This window comes from Microcaecilia unicolor, chromosome 13, assembly GCF_901765095.1.
Source record: "Microcaecilia unicolor chromosome 13, aMicUni1.1, whole genome shotgun sequence".
Classification (NCBI taxonomy): domain Eukaryota; kingdom Metazoa; phylum Chordata; class Amphibia; order Gymnophiona; family Siphonopidae; genus Microcaecilia; species Microcaecilia unicolor.
Genome location: NC_044043.1, coordinates 94077031 through 94100222, shown reverse-complemented (window position 1 = coordinate 94100222; position 23192 = coordinate 94077031). Strand labels below are relative to the sequence as shown.

Below are 23192 nucleotides of genomic sequence, written 5' to 3'. Positions count from 1 at the left end.
TTGAAACACGCCGGAAATGGAAACCCTACAGGACAGAGGCAGGAAACACACTGAACACCAAAGTGAGGCCAGAAACACACAGGAAGGAAACAACAATGCAGACAGGAGCCAGCTCAGAAGCTGACCATCGGGACATAAGGTGAGTCAAAGAGGGATCACGACCACAGTCGTGACATAAACTCAATATGATACCTAAGAGGTAACCAATGTAAGGACCTCATTGCAGGAGTAATATGATCATAACAACTTCTTCCAGTAATAACTTTTGCTGTAGAGTTTTGTACAATACCACCACTGTATAGTTCACTTTTTGGATAAGTGTACTACTAGGATTTGAATATGTCTTCTGCCTGATGGAGCATTGTTGTTACGTCTTGGCTCATCTCGCCCTCTGGTGGCCAGAACCAGTGGCTGCTGTGGACCGTCACCCGTTCCAGATTTCAGCCCAGTCCGGTCCGGATCTTCCAGGCTGCCGGGTTTGCTTGTGCCGTTTGAGCCTGCACAGCACCCGTAGCTGCCTGATGATTGTAGCAGCTGAGTTCCAACTGCTTTTGGGCTTATCAGCCATCTTGGAACATTTCTACTTGCCTTTGCATTGCGTCTAAGGCCCAGGGTGCTGGTGCACTTCTGCCGTTTCCAGTTCTAGTTTTTGCCTGCCTTGATTCTTGTCTGTTCTTGCTAGTCTGTGGATAGTTAGATTACATTGTTGTTTGTTTGCTTGTCTCTGAGTGGTAGTTTGGTGTTTAGTCCTTGTCTGTTTGTAGCCTGCTGGCTGCTCTGCAGCTTTTAGTTCTGTGTCTTGTTAGTCAGTGTTTTGTTCCCTGTTTCAGTGGCTGCTTGCAGCTTCCTGTTTCTGTCCCCTGGCTTGTCCTGTCCCTGCCTTGTGTTGTATTGTCTAGCCCAGTTTTCTGCCTTGCTGCCCAGGTTCCTTCCTTTCCCCTCTGACACTCAGTCCCTGTGCTGCCTAGCTGTTATCCAGCTCCTGCCCTGTCCTGCAAAGTCCTGTTGGCCACCTGAAGCTGGGAGCTTAACTCCTGGTGGAAACTGGCCAGGTACAGGTGAAGCCTAACTGTTGTCAGAGTTCTGCCTTGCCCTGGTGTTGGGTGGTTTTGCCTGCCACTGCCGCTCCTCGGCAGTGGCCCAAGGGCTCACAACCCAGTTCCAGATTTGAAAACGTGACAATTGTGACCATTGGGTGCTTGAGTATCCCCAGTATTGAGCAAACTCCTTGAATGTGTCTAGGGACAGGTAATTTCTGTTGAGGTTAGAATCCCCGATCATTTTGAACAGTTGGCTCCTATGACTGTGTCTGCTATGTTTAGACCTTTGCTTCAAATTCACTTCATGCAACAGAAATAGCTTGATTCTTCACCCAGGAATATTTGAATCAGTTCAGCTACTGAGACTGGACATAAGTGGGTTCCATTTCACTTATTATAGACCTTATTAAGGCAATTTGTGGAACCAGATCTAATCTGGATTTGCTATAGCAAAGGATGTGAAGGCTTATGCACTCATTCATGTTTTATCATTATCATGTTACCCAAAATCCTGCTGTAACATTAAATGTCTATTTTCTGATATATTTCTTATTACTCCTGATGTATTGTAAGCCACATTGAGCCTGCAAAGAGGTGGGAAAATGTGGGATACAAATGCAATAAATAAATAAATCTGCATTACCGGATTTTCACTTGTCAGAAGGCGCATGCAAACTTTTACAATGCGTACATTTTGCATGCATTAAATAAAAAAAAAAAAGATTTTCCAGATAGACATTTTAGGGCATGTGACTGTAGAGGCTGCTAACATGAGATCTTGTAACACTGCTTAAGTGGAGTTCTTTCAACCACACAACAAACCGATATTAACACACAATTTTAAGTGGGTATCTTGTGTTTGACGATCAACTTGATTTTTGTCAGCTGAAAAGAATGTGCATCCTCACACTGGCAATTAGGCACCTCAGTAAAAATATACCCCAAAAACTGAAAAATAGTTTTACTGCCACTATAGTAACCTAAGCCCAGTAACCAAGGGAATCTGCAGTGATTGTTCTGTCACGCTGATTTTTGGCAAGAAGAGAGAGTGTGGGGAGACGGCTTGAGAGAGACAATGGTATGCTTTTGTAACAAGACAGTAACCTCGCCTTGCATGGAAAATAACCAAGCAGCCAGAAATGTAACATGACCAGAGACAATTACTGAGCATCCCCAGAACCACTGCAGCTGTGCTGTTTTTGCAACCCAAGTACATACTGTCATGCCAATGCAGATCTTTCAATTGAAAAGGCAGTAAGCACGAATAAAGAATGGCCTTTACCTAGTGGGGCCTTATTCATGGGATTATAATAACCACTGACCGTGAAGGGGCAGCTGTGTGCACCTTGCCAAAAAATTGTAAAACACAAAGTAATTCCACAAGAAGAGGCCGGCAAGGGATGTTTCCCTCCTTTCTGCAGCTCCTTCTGACTCTGGGCAAGTCACTTAACCCTCCATTGCCCCTGGTACATAAGTACATAAGTATTGCCATAGTGGGAAACACCAATCCAGGTCACAGATACCCGGCAAGATCCCAAAAATGTACAAAACATTTTATACTGCTTATCCCAGAAATAGTGGATTTTCCCCAAGTCCATTTAATAACGGTCTATGGACTTTTCCAAGCTGTCCAAACCTTTTTTAAACTCCGCTAAGCTAACCGCCTTTTCTCCGATTCGTTTTAAATTTACTACATTGTAGCTTCATCCCATGCCCCCTAGTCCTAGTATTTTTGGAAAGCGTGAACAGACGCTTCACATCTACCCATTCAACTCCACTCATTATTTTATAGACCTCTATCATATCTCCCCTCAGCTGCCTTTTCTCCAAGCTGAAGAGCCCTAGCTGCTTTAGCCTTTCCTCATAGGGAAGTTGTCCCATATATTCAGGTACAAAATAAGTACCTGAATATATGTAAACCGCTTTGAATGTAGTTGCAAAATACCACAGAAAGGCGGTATATCAAGTCCTATTTCCCTTTCTGGTGTATTAATCATGGGGCCCTTTTACTAAGCCTCGTAAGCATCTATGTGCGCCTAACGTGCGACAAAATGGAGTTACTGTGGTCATTGCGGTAATTTCATTTTTGGTGCGCGGCCGAAAAAAATTTTTTAGTTTCGGACACGTATCGAACACACGCCAAGTAGCATTTGACGCGCGTAGGTCATTACCGCCCGGTTACCGCGTGAGAATTTACCGCTAGGTCAACTGCTGGCAGTAAGGTCGCAGACCCAAAATGGACGCGCGGCAATTTTCGTTTTGGCACGTGTCCATTTTCTGCAAAAAATTTTTAAAAGGCATTTTTTACAGGCTGAAAAATGGATCAGCGCACGCCCAAAACCCGCGCCTACACTACCGCAAGCCATTTTTCAGTGCACCTTTAGTAAAAGGACCCCCATGTTTCTTCTCATGGCCCAAGCTGCTCTTTCCTGGACAGTTAGATGACTGCTTAGCAAAAGCTTGGCTTTTAATAGTTTGGATGTCATGCAGTGAAACATATCTTCTACTAACCTATAAATGTATTCACTCTGCTGCTCCCCAGTATCTCTCCACACTCGTCCTTCCCTACACCCCTTCCCGTGCACTCCGCTCCATGGATAAATCCTTCTTATCTGTTCCCTTCTCCACTACTGCCAACTCCAGACTTCGCTCCTTCTGTCTTGCTGCGCCCTATGCCTGGAATAGACTTCCTGAGCCCCTACGTCTTGCCCCATCCTTGACCATCTTTAAATCTAGACTAAAAGCCCACCTCTTTAACATTGCTTTTGACTCATAACCACTAGTATCCACTCGGCTCCACCTACCCTCCTCTCCTCTTTCCTCTACACATTAATTGATTTGTTTGCTTTATTATTTTTGTCTATTAGATTGTAAGCTCTTTGAGCAGGGACTGTCTTTCTTCTATGTTTGTGCAGCACTGCGTAAGCTTTGTAGCGCTATAGAAATGCTAAATAGTAGTAGTAGTATATAACTTCAATACAGTATCACAAAACAGTGCAATAATTCTCTTGAATTTCCCCTGAACAAATTCTGTGCCTGTACTGCAATCTTCAAATAACTACACAACGTACATAATCACTGATACACTGGAACAGAGCACCTGGCAAGATCCCAAAAGAGTAAAATAGATGTGAAACTGTTTATCTGAGGAATAAAAAGTGGATTTTCTCCAAGTCTACCTTCCCCCCCCCCCCCCCCCCCCCCCTTACATACTGGCTGAAAGCCCAAAGCTCTGTGAATGTGCTAGGTATTTTCCTGTCCCTGGAGAGCTCACACCTGAGGCAACCAAGGCTTAGGTGATTTGCCCAAGATCACAAGCAGCTCTGGTGGGATTTCAGCTGGGCTTACCTTGGCTGTCAGCCTGCTGATCTAACCATTAGGCTTCTGCTCCACTCTCTCCTTAGTAATAGTTTATGGATGTTTCTTCCAGGAATTTGTCCAAATCTTTTTTAAACTCTGCTACGCTAACAGCTTTACCACATTCTCTGGCAACAAATTCCAGGGCTTAATTATACATTGAGGGGCACTTTTTCAGAGCTGCAGTAAGCCCAACACGGTCTTTTTTCTCACATAGTGCACTCCCTCTGTCTGCTCAGCATACGGTACGACTGTCCACACTTATATTTTCATATTTATTCTTTTCCCCTTTTACAGACAGCAAGTGTTTCCTGTTTTTGAAGTGCATACACTTTGACGATTCATATTGAGGTCCCCCTTTTTCTATTTATTAATTTTTTTGTATTTTTATATATATTTTTTATTTCCTTACTTCTTTTGATCCTTATATCTTTTTTGGCATATTTTTGTTATATCATTAGTGCCCCATTAGGACCACCTTCCTCTTTTCATGTTCTTTTTTAGATTGCCAGTGACACATCAGATCTATTAATATTCCCTTTATACCCACATCTATATATATCATTCTATTACCTATATATGTTTGTATTTTCTTTATATTACCATTGTCACATTTGGTTTAATCAATGTTCCTTTTATAGCCACATGGTTAGCTTAGCAGAGTTTAAAAAGGGGTTGGACGGTTTCCTAAAGGACAAGTCCATAAACCACTACTAAATGGACTTGGGAAAAATCCACAATTCCGGGAATAACATGTATAGAATGTTTGTACGTTTGGGAAGCTCGTCAGGTGCCCTTGGCCTGGATTGGCCGCTGTCGTGGACAGGATGCTGGGCTCGATGGACCCTTGGTCTTTTCCCAGTGTGGCATTACTTATGTACTTATGTATTTATACATGTATGTATCTTCGGTTTTACTAAAAAAAAATTTTGTTTCCCCATTTTTATACATGTGTTTATATTTTATATTTATATATATTGTTGTATTTATTGTAGACCCCTGAGGCAGGCACTCAGTCGAAATACGGTGCCATGTCAGGTATCAGAAGAATAAAGATTTCTCATCCACATATCCGCCCTCCTGTTGTTTTATGGAAGAGCCTTGCTTGTCACACTACTCTTTCTTCCTCACACCCAGGCCCCTCCCATGGCCACACCCCCTTTGGAGTTGAGTGCTATGAAAATTAAGCACAGAAGTTATAGAATTAGGATATAGGGCAGGTCCCTGTGTAGCTCCTAATGACTTCCAATTAAGTGCTCGTTAGCACCATTATTGGTTGATATCACCAATTTAGCTGATTACTTTGCATGTGGATCTTGGATCTTTCACGCAAAATTGAGGCAACCTACCCAGAATCTCCCCCCCCCCCCCCCCTTGATGCCCCATACGTTACGAGGCCTGGGCCCATAAATTTCTCCTGAAAATGGACTATTTATGAACCCCTGGTATTTCCAAACATTTTAAAACCCGCCTTCTTGTGGTTCGATTCTATGACCCTTTGCTACTAATTCTTTGTGATGGTTTGAACTCTTGGTTAATCACTGAAGCGGGCTCGAAACGCTCAGGAGCCTGCACGATGATAGGCGACGCCAGCCACTCGTATTCGCCCAGTCTGGGGACGTAATTCGCTCCGTCTGGCCACTGCTGATCGTACCTGGATGCAGGTGAGCTGCACCTGTGCACCTGGACCCCGCACCTGTGCACCTGGAGCCCGGACGCGAAAGAGGCTGTCCGGGCTCCTCCCCGGGGCTTTTAAGCCCCGTTTCCTCTCCTCCCTCTCTCAGCGGGGTGCCCCTCTTGCGGCGGGATCAAGCCCACCTTGCTCCTCCCAGGGCGCCCCGCTGGCACAAACGCGCATGTCCCCTCGGTGCACGGCGCCATGTTATCTTCGGCTCCGTGCACCCGAGGGGGCACTACGCCTCTCTTTTCTTTGTGATGGTTTGAACTCTTGGTTAATCACTGAAGCATTTGTGAATTTCAGAATATTTGAACGTTAATTGCACTTCCAAAAAGGGTTTTGGCTTCTATACTGTATGCGCAAGATTTGTGTCTGTCTGGGTGTGAATACCGTACAAAATTCGGTTTTGGTTTTCTACTGTTTGTCTGGTTCATTCACCTACATTCCACAGGCTAAAAAGATGAGGTTCCACGCAGTGTGGGGGGGAGGGGGAGTTGGAAGGGCAGGATTTTGAATGCGTATGTGAACTTCTCAAATGAGACAAGATATTCTTTTCACACTGACTTCTTAGGATGGAAGTCTCTCTACACTTGGGTTTCTCACCCTCTTTATCCTAATCCCTAATTAGCAAAGTCCCTCCAACTCCTCCCCCCACCCCCTCATACTTTCCTGTCACATCTGGATTTGCCAGGAACAACTCTTGATATTACTGTCACTGGCCATCTGTTTCTTCTTCCTGCCATCATGATTGGCAGGCCGACACTTTTCCACCCAACCTTCTGTACTGAGGGAGTCTATTGCTTTGTTCTCCTCATTGCTTTAAAGTACTTCTCACACCAGTCTTTCATGTAAGACCTCTGGGGCTACCCTCACTCCTTGTGAGAGGTCTCCTACATTTAAGTTTTGTAAGGGTACTCCACAAATTAAGCAGGAGGAGTGGCCTAGTGGTTAGGGTGGTGGACTTTGGTCCTGAGGAACTGAGTTCGATTCCCTGCACAGGCAGCTCCTTGTGACTCTGGGCAAGTCACTTAACCCTCCATTGCCCCATGTAAGCCACATTGAGCCTGCCATGAGTGGGAAAGCACAGGGTACAAATGTAACAAAAATAAAATATATATTTCTACAAAGTTTCAAATGTTGATATATCAAAGGGCTCATTTGGACATTTTTCTCCCCAAAATATCCAAATCATACTTTTCAAAACTCCAGTTTGAGACGTGGGTGCAAATCACAAGGAGCATGTTGGGGGCGTGATTTGGGTGTTCCCAAAACTTGGACGTTTTTCTGCCACAATGGAACAGAGCAAAACATCCAGGGCTAAAAGTTATGACGTTTTGGTCTAGACCTGTGTCAATCACGCCTAAGTCGCAAAAAGTTGCCCTACATGACCAGGTGACCACTGGAGGGATTAAGGCATGACCACCCTTACTCCCCCAGTGGTCACTAACCCCCTCTCCCACCCCCCACCCCCAAAAGTTTGAAAAAAACCCCAGTATATGCCAGCCACTATGACAGCTTCAGATGTTATGGCCGGTCCTAATAAAGCAGCAAGCAGTCCTAGTGGTCAGTGCGGTCACTGTACAGAAGGGGACCTAGCCCACATCCCACTCTCTTACACTTGTGGTGGGAAGTGCGAGTCCTCCAAAACCTACTATTTCTACATATAAAAACACATTTCTTCAGTCTGGCCTTTCTGAATACAAAGAACTCTCTTTGAATTTTACCCACACCCTTTTCTTAATCTCATTTCCCATCTAGTCCTGCCTAATTCTGCTCTCACCTATCCACCCTTAATTAGTTTATCCTTGTGATAGTCTAAATCCCTGGTTACTTACTGCATATGTATTAATTTGCTTCTTGAACTTATTGTAATTTGCGTTATATTCTGTCAGTGCCGTAGCGAGGGCGGCTGACACCCGGGGCGGGTCGCTGTTCCCCCCCCCCTGGGTGTAGCACAGCGCACCCCCTCAGTGCGAGCACCCCCCCCCCCCCCCCGGAGCGCTTACCACTACCATAGAAAACGGGGCAGGCGGGTGGGAGGGCCATTCCTCCCGGAGTGCACGTCGCTGGGAGCTGCGTCAGCTCCGCTGGTTCTCTGCTCTCTCTGCCCCGGAACAGGAAATAACCTGTTCCGGGGCAGAGAGAGCAGGGAACCAGCGGAGCCGACACCCCCCCCCCCCCCCCCCCCCAGCGGTGTGCACCCGGGGAAGACCGCCCCACCGCCCCCCCTTCCTATGCCACTGTATTCTGTACATTATTATGTTTTATTCACTTTATTGTTTGTTTGTAAGCCTCATTGAACTTGAGTCTGTTTTGGGCTAATGTGAGGTATAAATGTCAAGAATATATAAATAAATATAGGTGACAGCTGAAGGCATAAGGGCCATTGTAGTGGTGTACTGTTGGGTACAGTAGGTTTGGGTGGGTTTTGGAAGGCTCCCCATACAGTATAGAGGGGTTGGCAGACTTATACAGTCTGTGCCCTGAAGAGCACAGGTACAAATCAAGGTCAGGTATACACAAAAAGTAGCACATATGAGTTTATCTTGTTGGGCAGACTGGATGGACCGTACAGGTCTTTCTCTACCGTCATCTACTATGTTACTATGTAACTATGTTACTAAACATGGCCAAGACAGAACTTATTGTGTTCCCACCCAAACCCACTTCTCCTCTCCCTTCACTCTCTATCTCAATTGATAACACCCTCATCGTCCCTGTCTCATCTGCCCGCAACCTTGGTGTCATCTTCGACTCCTCCCTCTCCTTCTCTGCGCATATCCAGCAGATAGCCAAGACCTGTCGCTTCTTCCTCTATAACATTAGCAAAATTCGCCCCCTCCTCTCCGAGCACACCACTCGAACTCTCATCCACTCTCTCATTACCCCTCGCGTTGACTACTGCAACCTACTCCTCACCGGCCTCCCACTTAGCCATCTATCCCCCCTTCAGTCCATCCAGAACTCGGCCGCACGTCTTATCTTCCGCCTCAACCGATATACTCATATCACCCCTCTCCTCAAGTCACTTCACTGGCTTCCGATCAGATACCGCATACAGTTCAAGCTTCTCCTACTCACCTACAAATGCACTCGATCTGCAGCCCCTCCTTATCTCTCTACTCTCATCTCCCCTTATGTCCCCACCCGTAACCTCCGCTCTCTTGACAAATCCCTCCTTTCAGTACCCTTCTCCACCACCGCCAACTCTAGGCTTCGCCCTTTCTGCCTCGCTTCACCCCATGCTTGGAACAAACTCCCTGAGCCCATACGCCGGGCCCCCTCCCTACCCATCTTCAAATCATTGCTCAAAGCCCACCTCTTCAATGTCGCCTTCGGCACCTAATCACTACACCTTTTCTCAGGAAATCTAAACTACCCCAACTTGACATTTCGTCCTTTAGATTGTAAGCTCTTCTGAGCAGGGACTGTCCTTACTTGTTAATTTGTACAGCACTGCGTAACCCTAGTAGCGCTCTAGAAATGTTAAGTAGTAGTAGTAGTAACTGTGAGATGTGTATGTGGGATCTTTTATATGAAGTCTACTACAGAGCCCCGTTGCTCTCCTGGGATGTCTGTGTGGCCAGTCTACTAAGAATGCTGGCTCCTCCTCCTACATCCCAATGGCTTGATTTTCTGCATTCTTCCCTTTGGTTTTTTTTCCCCCTAAAAATGTTCCTAAACGATAAATGCACTGAGCACAAAACCATCTAGCAAATGGCCATTTTCAAACCAAAAAGCTGGACGTTTTGAGAACAACGTCCCAAATCAGATTTAGACGTCATCTTGAAAATGCCCCTCCACAGGTCTAGACAACACCTTGTCAATGTTTGGGACTAGGATAAAGGAAACCAAACTTCTAGCTGGGAAAAGCCATTGAATCAGCCCTCAGGGAAGCAGGAGAAGGTCCCAAAACAGCTGGATTGTTTAGAAGGCACTTCCAGGTATTGTTGAGCAAAGTTTTGTTTCAATCTGTGCTTTTATTTTCGGGATCTATTTTCTGCTCTCTATTGTACGTAAAGCAAATGCATTTTTGTTATAGAGGTAATCTTGCCCTGTGATGATTACTCATCAGGGAGGCTCCATGAATAGTGGAGCATATTTCCTGTATTTTAAGGAGAGAGCAGAAATAAATTCCTTAGTCCAGAATGTAAACAAACAGTTTTGTTACTCTGGGCCTTTTCCTCTTTTTCACTGTTTTTTGTTGAAAGCCAAGAATTCTGCAGGCTGGAGAGGAAAACGCTTGTTTCAGGGAGAATGAGCAACGTGGATTCTTGTGACGCAAGAAAGAAGATGCTGGTGAGTCATTTTGTCAGGGAACATTTTTCAAGTGCAGCTTATTCGCTGCAAAATGTTTTTACCATATTTGCTGACTGATTCGTGCATAACATCTGCCTGCCTTTTACGGTGCAACTTTATATTTTAAACAGCTATCGTGCAGATGTAGTTCAAAAGGCTTGTTGATCATCAAATTACAGAGATACTAAAAGGCTTTATGTTACCGTTTGAGGAAAAGGTGGTGAAGCAAAGAGACTGAGAGGTCAACTGCTGCCACTGTCTGATTGGCTGTGCCAATGTAGGTGGGATCCGACTCCTCCAATCAGAGAGGCAGTCTAAAGTATGGAGAGATTTGCATACAGCACTAATGCCTGTAAGAATAGACAAAGGACTTGACAGGGCCACTGAGAGGGGGGGAGGGGGCAAAATTCCCCAGGGCCCGTCATCCAAGGGGGGCCCACCCGGCGCTAGCATCTCCTGTTCCTGTGCATGACAGAGCCGCAGAGCAGAGTACATCCTTCCTGCGGCATCCAAACAGCCTCTTTGCCACGCACAGGAAAAGGAGAGCAATTCTAGCACCGGGCCCTGGGGAATTTTGCCGCACACAGTGATAGGAGCAGGACAAGTAAGCGGGGCGGGCCCGGAGGGGGGCGGGTCTGGGGGGGGGGTTCCCCAGGCCCGGCTTTGTCTCTCAGCCGCCCTGGGACTTGACAAAAGCAAAAAAGCAATCTTCACTTCCACATAGAGCCCGACAGAGCCTAGAATTTTGCCAAAACTGAATCTGCAACTGAAATTGGCTGCTCAGTTTCAGATAGAAACCAAAACTGTAAGCAAAAATACCACCCCCCACCCCAATGCAGGAGTGGAGGAGTAGCCTAGTGGTTAGTGCAGTGGGGAACTGGGTTCAATTCCCACTGCAGCTCCTTGTGACTGTGGGCAAGTCACTTAACCCTCCATTGCCCCTGGTACAAAATAAGTACCTGAATATATGTAAACCGCTTTGAATGTAGTTGCAAAATACCACAGAAAGGCGGTATATCAAGTCCCATTTCCCTCTTTCCCTTATGACATCACAATATCAGAAGTGAGCCAAGTATTGGGCAATCAAGCCATTGTGACATCACTGATGAGGTTGGCTCTTATTGGTGGAATGAGTGGAGGAGTAGCCTAGTGGTTAGTGCAGTGGACTTTGATCCTGGGGAACTGAGTTCGATTCCCACTGCAGCTCCTTGTGACTGTGGGCAAGTCACTTAACCCTCCATTGCCCCTGGTACAAAATAAGTACCTGAATATATGTAAACCGCTTTGAATGTAGTTGCAAAATACCACAGAAAGGCGGTATATCAAGTCCCATTTCCCTTTCCCTAATAGCTAGTGCAGAGGTTTGAGATCCTGGGAATCTGAGTTCAATTCCCACTGCAGCTCCTTGTGACCCTGGGCAAGTCACTTAACCCTCCATTGCCCCAGGTACAAATAACCTTAGATTTGTGAGCCCATTAGGGACAGTAAATACCTGCAAAAATGGTATATGTAAAACCGCTCTGACTGTATTTACAGAAAGGCGGTATATTAAGTGTGGAATAGACATAAACAAGCATAAACTTGTATTCTGACAGAGAGGAACAAATTTTAAAAAACACAAAACAAAATGAAGCAGAGCTTTCTTCAGTTTCCTGTGCTTTTGGCATCCTCCAGTCCTGACCATGTGTTTTTTGTCTCTAAGAGGGAGATGATCAGAGAGCATGTGGGGCACCCAGAAAGGGTACAGCATAGGGACAGAACATCACAGGAGGCCAGAACAGAGAGCTCTGAATCCTGTGTGTTGAAATGTTGGCTTAAACTAATATCCAAATGCAGAGGATATTGACTGGGTAAATGTAACATCAGGGCATGCTAGGGAGGTAAAATTCCTTGACAAAATCAAGGACTGCTTGTGCAGTCCCTGATTTCGTCCCGGAGCTGGTAAAGGAGCTGACAAGTGAAGGAAAAATTCTAGACCTAGTCCTTAGTGGAGCGCATGATCTGATGCGGGAGGTAATGGTGATGGGGCCGCTTGATAACAGTGATCATAATATGATCAGATTTGATATTAGCTTTGGAGTAAGTATAAACAGGAAATCCAATACATTAGCGCTTAACTTTCAAAAAGAAGACTATGATAAAATGAGAAGAACGGTGAAAAAAAAAAACTTTGAGGAGCGGCTGCGAGGGTCGAAAATTTACATCAGACGTGGATGCTGTTCAAAAACACCATCCTGGAAGCCCAGGCCAAATATATTCCACGCATTAAAAAAGGAGGACGGAAGACCAAACGACAGCCGGCGTGGTTAAAAAGTGAGGTGAAGGAAGCTATTAGAGCTAAAAGAAAATCCTTCAGAAAATGGAACGAGGAACCGACTGAAAATAATAACAAACAGCATAAGGAATGTCAAGTCAAATGCAAAGCGCTGATAAGGAAGGCAAAAACACATAGTAAAAATTTTTTTTAGGTATATTAAAAGCAAGAAGCCGGCAAAAGAATCGGTTGGATCGCTAGATGACCGAGGGGTAAAAGGGGCAATCAGGGAAGACAAAGCCATAGTGGAGAGATTAAATGAATTCTTTGCTTTGGTCTTCACCGAGGAAGATTTGGGAGAGATACCAGTGCCAGAAATGGTATTCAAAGCTGACGAGTTGGAGAAACTGAATAAAATCTTTATAAACCTAGAGGATTTAATGGGGCGATTTGACAAACTGAAGAGTAGCAAATCTCCTGGACCGGATGGTATCTATCCCAGAGTACTGATAGAACTGAAAAATGAACTGGCAGAACTATTATTAGTAATATGTAATTTATCTTTAAAATTGAGTGTGGTACCGGAAGATTGGAGAGTAGCCCATGTATTGCCGACATTTTAAAAAGGTTCCAGAGGGGATCTGGGAAATTATAGATTGGTGAGCTTGACGTCGCTGCCGGGCAAAATGGTAGAGACTATTATAAAGAACAGAATTACAGAGTATATTCAAAAGCATTGATTAATGAGACAGAGTCAACATGGATTTAGTGAAGGGAAATCTTGCCTCACCAATCTATTACATTTTTTTGAAGGGGTGAACAAACATGTGGATAAAGGTGAGCCGGATGATATTGTGTATCTGGATTTTCAAAAGGTGTTTGACAAAGTACCTCATGAAAGACTCCAGAGGAGATTGGAGAGTCATGGGATAGGAGGTAGTGTTCTATTGTGGATTAAAAACTGATTAAAGGATAGAAAACAGAGAGTAAAGTTACATGGTCAATGGAGAAGGGTAGTTAGTGGGGTTCCCCAGGGGTCTGTGCTGGGACCACTAAATTTTAACATATTTATAAATGGCCTAGATATGGGAGTAACTAGTGAGGTAATTAAATTTGCTGATAACACAAAGTTATTCAAAGTTGTTAAATCGAGGGAGGATTGTGAAAAATTACAAGAGGACCTTACAAGACTGGATGTCCAAATGGCAGATGACATTTAATGTGAGCAAGTGCAAAGTGATGCATGTGGGAAAGTGGAATCCAAACTATAGCTACGCAATGCAAGGTTCCACGTTAGGAGTCACCGATCAAGAAAGGGATCTCAGCATCATTGTTGACGATATGTTGAAAACTTTTGCTCAGTGTGCTGCGGCAGCTAAGAAAGCAAATAGAATGTTTGGTATTATTAGGAAAGGAATGGAAGTCTGCCTAGCACTGTTCTTGTACTAAGTTCTGAAGCTAACATCAAAGCCCCTTAAAATTTACACTCCAGCCCATCCCTATCTATTCAGTCACGATCAGGGTGTAGACCGTTGAAGTCTGCCCAGCTCCCGTTTTGTTTCCCAATTACTGGCGTCACCACCCAATCTCCGCTAAGATTCTGTGGAACCCATTCCTTCTAAACAGAATTCCATTGTCTTTATCCCACGCATGTTTGAATTCCATTACTGTTTTCATCTCCACCACCTCTACTCTTTACATAGCTTCTAGATTTTTTGCTCTTCAGCTCTAATTTTTGGATTTTAAGCTGTCTACTATGCCATACTTTGTATTATTATTTGAATATTTTTACTGCTGTAACTGCCTATTGCTCATGTTTGATCTATTCTTACTGTACACAGCCTTGAGTGAATTCCTTCAAAACGGCGGTAAATAAATCCTAATAAATAAATAAATATGTGTTAATCCAATAAAAGGTATCTAATGATCTTCATTGTACATAGTTTGTCATGAATGAAACTTTTATTTTTACTAAAAGCTTATATACAGCACAGTATCAATTAATGTCAACATTAGTGCTGTTTACAGCAGTTACATTTGTACCCTGCGCTTTCCCCCTCATGGCAGGCTCAATGCGGCTTACATGGGGCAATGGAGGGTTAAGTGACTTGCCCAGAGTCACAAGGAGCTGCCTGTGCCTGAAGTAGGAATCAAACTCACTTCCCCAGGACCAAAGTCCACCACCCTAACCACTAGGCCACTCCTCCACTGTTGCTACTATTTGAGATTCTACTTGGAATGTTGCTATTCCACTAGCAACATTCCATGTAGAAGTCGTCCCTTGCAGATCACCAATGTGGCCACGCAGGCTTCTGCTTCTGTGAGGCTGACGTCCTGCACGTACGTGCAGGACGTCAGACTCACAGAAACAGAAGCCTGCACGGCCTTCTACATGGAATGTTGCTAGTGGAATAGCAACATTCCATGTAGAACCTCCAATAGTAGCAACATTCCATGTAGAATCTCCAATAGTAGCAACAGAACCTCAAATAGTAGCAACATTCCATGTAGAATCTCCAATAGTATCTATTTTATTTTTGTTACATATGTACCCCACGCTTTCCCACTCATGGCAGGCTCAATGCGGCTTACATGGGGCAATGGAGGGTTAAGTGACTTGCCCAGAGTCACAAGGAGCTGCCTGTGCCTGAAGTGGGAATCGAACTCAGTTCCCCAAGACCAAAGTCCACCACCCTAACCACTAGGCCACTCCTCCACTGTTGCTACTCTCTGAGATTCTACATGGAATGTTGCTATTCCACTAGCAACATTCCATGTAGAAGTCGGCCCTTGCAGATCACCAATGTGGCCACGCAGGCTTTGCTTCTGTGAGTCTGACGTCCTGCACGTACGTGCAGGACATCAGACTCACAGAAACAGAAGCCTGCGCAGCCTTCTACATGGAATGTTGCTAGTGGAATAGCAACATTCCATGTAGAATCTCCAATAGTAGCAACATTCCATGTAGAATCTCCAATAGTAGCAACAGAACCTCAAATAGTAGCAACATTCCATGTAGAATCTCCAATAGTAGCAACATTCCATGTAGAACATTCCATGTAGAATCTCCAATAGTAGCAACATTCCATGTAGAATCTCCAATAGTATCTATTTTATTTTTGTTACATTTGTACCCTGCGCTTTCCCACTTATGGCAGGCTCAATGCGGCTTACATGGGGCAATGGAGGGTTAAGTGACTTGCCCAGAGTCACAAGGAGCTGCCTGTGCCTGAAGTGCGAATCCAACTCAGTTCCTCAGTTCCCCAGGACCAACGTCCACCACCCTAACCACTAGGCCACTCCTCCACTGTTGCTACTATTTGAGATTCTACATGGAATGTTGCTATTCCACTAGTAACATTCCATGTAGAAGTCAGCCCTTGCAGATCACCAATGTGGCCGTGCAGGCTTCTACATGGAAAGCTGCTAGTGGAATAGCAACATTCCATGTAGAATCTCCAATAGGAGCAACATTCTATGTAGAATCTCCAATAGCAGCAACATTCCATGTAGAATCTCCAATAGCAGCAACATTCCATGTAGAATCTCCAATAGTATCTATTTTATTTTTGTTACATTTGTACCCTGCGCTTTCCCACTCATGGCAGGCTCAATGCGGCTTACATGGGGCAATGGAGGGTTAAGTGACTTGCCCAGAGTCACAAGGAGCTGCCTGTGCCTGAAGTAGGAATCGAACTCAGTTTAAACTGGAAATCAAAAGAAATCCTCCCGCCAAACCTCCCACCGCCAGCTCTGAGCTGGCGTTACTTTTCCAGCGGTAAGAGCAAGGTTTGTTTGTGCACTGTTCTCTGAGCAATGGAAAGGCAGAGCAAACGACGTCATTAACATATGTTTGACTACATTTAGATACAATTTGCGTCCATCTCTGCCATGCAGGTTGTTTTCCATGCTAAAACCCTCTGAGCGTTCCACGCAGATATGCGCGCTATTCCCGCAGTAACTGGCCTTACCGCCGGCGATAGTTATTCGTGTGATGCCTGCATGGGGTCATACTAGCATAGTAGATGATGGCAAATAAAGACCTGTAAGGTCCATCCAGTCCGCTCAACAAGATATACTTATAGTATAAGGTATGATGTGATATTATATATTCATACTTGATCTTGATTTGTCCTTGTATGTGGCGAAGATGACACAAGTATGAGTGGACAAAATTCCAAGCAGCAAAAACAGTTTACTGCGGATTGTTCTGGACTCGACACAGCTTAACTCAAGTGTTATCCTTAAGTTATCGTTCGTGAAGGTTCTTCGAAACCAGAGCATATGCTTCGTGACCCTCTAACATTTTGACGGACAATTCAACAAGTGGATGACCTTACTTGAAATAAACGAGACTCCTGATGCAGGCCAATCCGGCCGAAACACAGCTGTGTCGAGTCCAGAACAATCCACAATAAACTGTTTTTGCTGTTTGGAATTTTGTCCGCTCGTCCTTGTGTCATCTTCGCTATCTTGACACATACTGTGTACTTTGCAGAGATTTTTTTCTTCTGTGTATACATCGACCCCCCCTCCCCCCTTGATTTGTCCTTGCCATTTTCAGGGTACAAATCGTAGAAGTGTGCCCGGCACTGGCTTTGCTTCCCAATTACTGGTGTTACCATCTAATTACCGCTAAGCTTGTTTGGCTTTACGCCTTCTATACAGGATTCCTTTGTGTCTATCCCTCTGATAAGGAATAGCAAAGCAGCTCCCCGCTCTGCCAGTCTGATTTACTTGGATTCATGATGATAGCACTTTAAGCACCACTATCCAGAATGAAACAAGAACTGTTCGAACAAAAATGCATAACATTAATGTGGTTTGTATTAATTACCAGCATCAGAAGTGTTTTAATTAGCAGCTAATTTTAATAAGGATACAAGTTGCTGAGAGCTGCGTAACTCCCTGAACAGAAAGGAGATACGCCTTTATCTATTCTACATCCTAAATCAAAAGTGGATTGTGTTTATTTTTCTTCACTTCAGGGAATATTTTATGATGTAAAAAGCTTACTGATGGCATGGCCTGACTTCTATCACAGTATCACTTGAGCTGTCTAATTGCCTTTTAAGGATGCTTTTCAGAGGCTTCTCCCTCAATGCTCTCCCGTCCCTGCTAGCTTGTTCTGCTTATGAACATTTAGAGCACACTGCCCTCTGTCTTAAAGCAGGAGTACTACGCTCTCTGCATCCATATCAAACACACTTGCCCAGTGTGAAGTCAGTTGAGCCTTTCAGTCCTTATCTTTGTTTGTTTATTTATTTATTTATTTATTTATGTATTTATTTGCTACATTTGTACCCCACATTTTCCCACCTATTTGCAGGCTCAATGTGGCTTACATTATATTGCAAAGGTATAATCATGAACAGAGTAAAAGGTGTGTTCTAATTTAACATATTACTATGTAAGAAATAAGGAAGATAGGTCGGTAGAATGATTTACATAACACATAATAAAAAAAGCAGTAAAATATAATAGCCAATAACAATAACATGACTAATATAAACAATTCAGAGGGATCAAAAGTGGTTGGTTTAGATGTAGAATAATCAAGACATTAAGGAGGATTCTTATTGTAAGTCTCTTCGAACAAGTGCGTTGTTGTTATTATTATTATTATCCCGTCTTCTTCCATCCATTGCATGCTTAGGGTGTTTTATATTGCTTCTACTTGTCTTCTTGATGTTGTCACAACATATCCTTGAGGTTATATCTATCCATTCTCTATTGAGTCTTTCTCTGGTTTTCCTTCCATTTTGTTATTGTATCTGAATTTTTCAGGGCAGCTTATTCCAGTTATACCCCAGAGCTCGGGGCTTCATTCATGCTCTGAAGGTGTTACCTTGTTTTCAATGTAGAAAATGTGAAGAAGGTGCTACAGTGGGGAGACAGACCAGATGTAAAGACAAGAATCAACTTACACAGACACCACAAAAGAAATCAAGGCGACGTGGAGGGGAATTTCAAAAGAATATCCCAGTCAGAATTGGGATGTCCCGCTCAAAACATCCCAAAAAAAGTTTGTCTCACTGAAAACATCCAAAATGAACCCTGGAAATGCAGAGTTCCAGGAAGTAGAAAAGAATCTTCAGGCACAGGAAGCTGCTGGACCCTAGGGGACTTCCGGAAACAGGTGAGGGGCGTGACAGGCATGCCCACTTATACTATGTCAATATCAGATGTAAATGGGTGTGTCTAAATATGCAACGTCAACTACTTGGGTTGTCCCAAATCCCGCCTTAAAAAACACAACACTGCCATCCGACTTCTCCGCAGTGCACGCTGTACAGATCGTGTTTCTCTGCTACTCCCAACAACATCATTGGCTTCCCATTGAACAAAGAACCGTATATAAAACACGTCTCACTTTCAAAGCCCTTCATGTGGGCTACCCTGATTACTTTATCCTCCCTTACCATCCCCTATGCTTCTTTGCGCTCCCTCCATTATCTAAATGATCGTCATCTTGTCCTCGCAAATCCCAAATAGGCAATTCAAGGATCTAACAGCCATCAAGCTTTCTATTTCGCTGCACCTGCCCTCTGGGTTTTCATGCCTTTAACACTTCATGCCAAATCCTCAGTTTAAAATTGATCTTAAGACTTGGCTTTTCAATCTTGCTTTCTCGCCAGACTGAGAGTTTACCGTCCTAATTCACAGGGATTTTTGCCTTTACTTTTTGTTGTTTCTTCTTATACTCAGTTTATTTCTGCTTTACTACATTTTGCTAATTGTTCTTTGCATGATAGTGTCTACCCTTTCCTATCCGATATTGTAGTTCTGGTATTGTAGAGCTGGTGGTGGGAGGCGGGACTGGTGGTTTGGAGGCGGGGATGGTGCTGGGCAGACTTATACGGTCTGTGCCAGAGTCGGTGGTGGGAGGCGGGGATAGTGCTGGGCAGACTTATACGGTCTGTGCCAGAGCCGGTGGTGGGAGACGGGACTGGTGGTTTGGAGGCGGGGATAGTGCTGGGCAGACTTATACGGTCTGTGCCAGAGCTGGTGGTGGGAGGCGGGACTGGTGGTTTGGAGGCGGGGGTAGTGCTGGGCAGACTTATACGGTCTGTGCCAGAGCTGGTGGTGGGAGGCGGGGCTGGTGGTTGGGAGGCGGGGATAGTGCTGGGCAGACTTGTACGGTCTGTGCCCTGAAAATGACAGTTACAAATCAAGGTAAGATATACACAAAAACTAGCACATATGTCTTGTCTTGTTGGGCAGACTGGATGCACCGTGCAGGTCTTTTTCTGCCGTCATCTACTATGTTACTATGTTACTTTCAATCTTTGTAAGTCTGCAATTTTTAGATTGTATACCACCTTGGTCTGCCAGTCAGCAAAAATGGAATAGAAAGTAAATAAAATGAAATGAATAAATTTATCACTTAACTTACAATATTCTCTAAGTTACATGAATGTTCCAATGTAGATGCTGGTCGAAGGCAGACCCTACCCATGATGATCCTTCTCTTTGAAAGCCCCCTTAGGAAAAAAAAAACAAAAACCAAAGGGAAATCTTTACAAAAATAAAGCAGACTCTGGCAAATTAGTCCACCTGGATCAAGATAAGGAAATAAAAAGGACCCACAATATAAAAAATGAAAGTGGTTGAAAGTCACCTTCAGCAGCCCAGCAAGCAAATAATTTTAAGTAACTATCCCAGGTTTATCCCACGTCATCCTTCCCGGCTTTGAGAAAATTAACAAGCTGTTTGGGTTCAAAAAACAAAAATGTATGACTATTCAAAGTCAAAAACCATCTATAGGGAATGAATGTGTCAACTTCTAAGCCTTTTGGATTTGTAAATTTAGTACAGCGCTGCGTACATCTAGTAGCGCTATAGAAATGATAAGTAGTTAGTAGTATATTCTCAGAGACACGATCTACATTTCTTTAATAGGGGGGTGTGGATTTCATATACTGCCTTTCTCTTGTACAATCAAAGCAGTTTACATTTATTTCATATATATATATATATATTTTTTGTAGCACATTTAAATAAATTTGCTAATTGCAATAATAAGCATTGGCATACTGAGACAGACCAAAGGTCCATCAAGTCCAGCATCCTGTTTCCCAACAGTGGCCAATCCAGGTTACAAGTACCTGGCAGAAAAACAAAGAATAGCAACATTCCATGTAGAACCCCAAAGAGTAGCAAGATTCTAGAATTCTAAAGAACAACAAGATTCCATGCAGAATTTCAAAGTGTAGCAACATTCCATGTAGAACCCCAAAGAGTAGCAAGATTCCATTTAGAATCCCAAGTACATAAGTATTACCACACTGGGACAGACCAAAGGTCTGTCAAGCCCAGCATCCTGTTTCCAACAGTGGCCAATCCAGGTCACAAATACCCGGCAAGATCCCAAAACAGTACAATACATTTTATGCTGCTTATTCTAGAAATAGGCGGTGGATTTTCCCCAAGTTCACCTTAATAATAGCTTATGGACTTTTCTTATAGGAAGTTATCCAAACCTTTTTTTAAACCCAACTAAGCTAAGTACTTTTACCACATTCTCTGGTAAAGAATTCCTGCGTTGAATTACATGTTGAGTGAAGAAATATCTTAGCTGATTCATTTTAAATTTGCTACTTTGCATAAAATGTTTTGTACTTTTTGGGGATCTTGCCAGGTATTTGTGGCCTGGATTGGCCACTGCTGGAAACAGGATGCTGGGCTTGATGGACCTTTGGTCTGCCCAGTATGGCAATACTTATGTAAGGCCTCCAAACAGTAAATTTTAAATTATTTGTTTATAATTAAACTATAAATCCTACAGAGAATCCCAGAAGTCTACATTAAGCACATGGATGGACTGTGTGATCCCACTTGATACAGGGAATGCCGCCATGTGTCCTGCGCCATTACATAAGCATCGCCATGCTGGGACAGCCCAAGGGTCCATCGAGCCCAGCACCCTGTCACCGACAGCGGCCAAAAGAACAAGCAATTTGTCCCGCCCATCCTAGAAATACTGTATTATTCCCTCGTCCATTCAATAACATTCTATGGCTTTTTCCTTCAGGAAGCCGACCAACCCTTTTTTGAAGTCCGCTAAGTTAACCTCTGTTACCACCTTTTCCGGCAGCGAATTCCAGGGTTTAACTATGCGTTGAGTGGAGAAACATTTCCTCCGATTCGTTCCAAATTTACTACACTGCAGCTTCATCGCATGCCCCCTTGTCCTAGTATTTTTGGAAAGCGTAAACAGACGCTCCACATCGACCCGTTCCATTCCACTCATTATCTTATAGACCTCTATCATATCTCCCCTCAGCCGCCTTTTCTCCAGGCTAAAGAGCCCCAGCCTATTCAGCCTATCCTGATGGGGAAATCGCCCTTCTCTGCACCTTTTCCAATTCCACTATGTCTTTTTTGAGGTGCAGTGACCAGAATTGAACATAATACTCGAGGTGCGGTCGCACCATGGAACGATACAATGGCAGAATAATATCCTTATTTTTGTTTTCAATCCCTTTCCTAATGATACCAACATTCTATTTACTTTCCTAGCCGCAGCAGCACATTGAGCAGAAGTTTTCAACGTATCATCTACGACGACACCTAGATCCCTTTCTCGGTCCGTGACTCCCGACGCTGAACCTAGTTTGGGTTCCTCTTGAAAAGCAACAGCGCATCCTGCCTGCCCCTCTCTACATGTGCACAACTGCACGATTTACTGATTTATGAGGACAGTGTAGGAAACTCCAGGCACACAGCAAAAGACATGAGTTCATTCTCAGTAATTGCAGCTCTTGGTTGAACCACTTCCCGCTCTGAAGATCAGAAACATTTCCTGCCATAGAGCAGGCTTTAGTCAGAATGGAAAAGTCTGCCTAACTGCCAGCTGATGTTTTGTGTGCTGTGAAATCCCACAGAAATGCCCACAAACATGAACTGGATCAGTGATTCCTAACCTGGTCCTTGGCACCCATCCGTCCACTCAATATACATGAGACATATTTGCATGAACTGCCTCTGTTGTATGCCAGCAGGGGCGGACTGACCATTCGGGCAACTGGGCAGTGCCCAAGGGCCCAGAGGCTCTGCCCAGATGTCCGACCTGCAATACAGCCCTTCCTGGTCCTACCTTTAAAGGTGCACTGCTGGTGATCTAGTGGCCTCTGGGGGTGGGGTGGGGGGGGGAACATGTTCTTTCCTGCCTGTTGTGATGCTACTACTACTACTATTTACCATTTCTATAGCGCTACAAAGCGTACACAGCGCTGCAAAAACATAGAAGAAAGACAGTCCCTGCTCAAAGAGCTTACAATCTAGTAGACAAAAAATAAAGCAAACAAATCAATTAATGTGTAGAGGAAAGAGGAGAGGAGGGTAAGTGATGCCACTATTCCCCCTGCCCGGCACTGCCCTATTTTAAAAATGGCGGCCGAGACTCCCGAGACCGCCACGGGAAGTCTCGGCCACCATTTTGAAAACATGGCAGCACCGGCAGGCAAGGGAACAGCAGCAGTGCAGTGGGCAGGAAAGAACATGCTCCCCCCCCCCCACCCCCCAGAGGCCACTAGACCACCAGGGCCTTTCAGGTAGGACC

The 23192-nt window shown here is 44.3% G+C and overlaps 1 protein-coding gene across 1 annotated transcript in view; it reads left to right on the top strand.

Annotated features, from left to right (window-relative positions):
* The first annotated feature begins 10237 nt into the window (after nucleotides 1-10237).
* The window catches only part of FAM210B (family with sequence similarity 210 member B), a 36487-nt gene continuing 23532 nt past the window's right edge, over nucleotides 10238-23192 (top strand). The window contains exon 1 of the mRNA XM_030222501.1: nucleotides 10238-10374. Within this exon, the coding sequence (XP_030078361.1) occupies nucleotides 10333-10374 (42 nt within the window). The 5' untranslated portion in view covers nucleotides 10238-10332. The remainder of the gene's footprint in view (nucleotides 10375-23192) is intronic.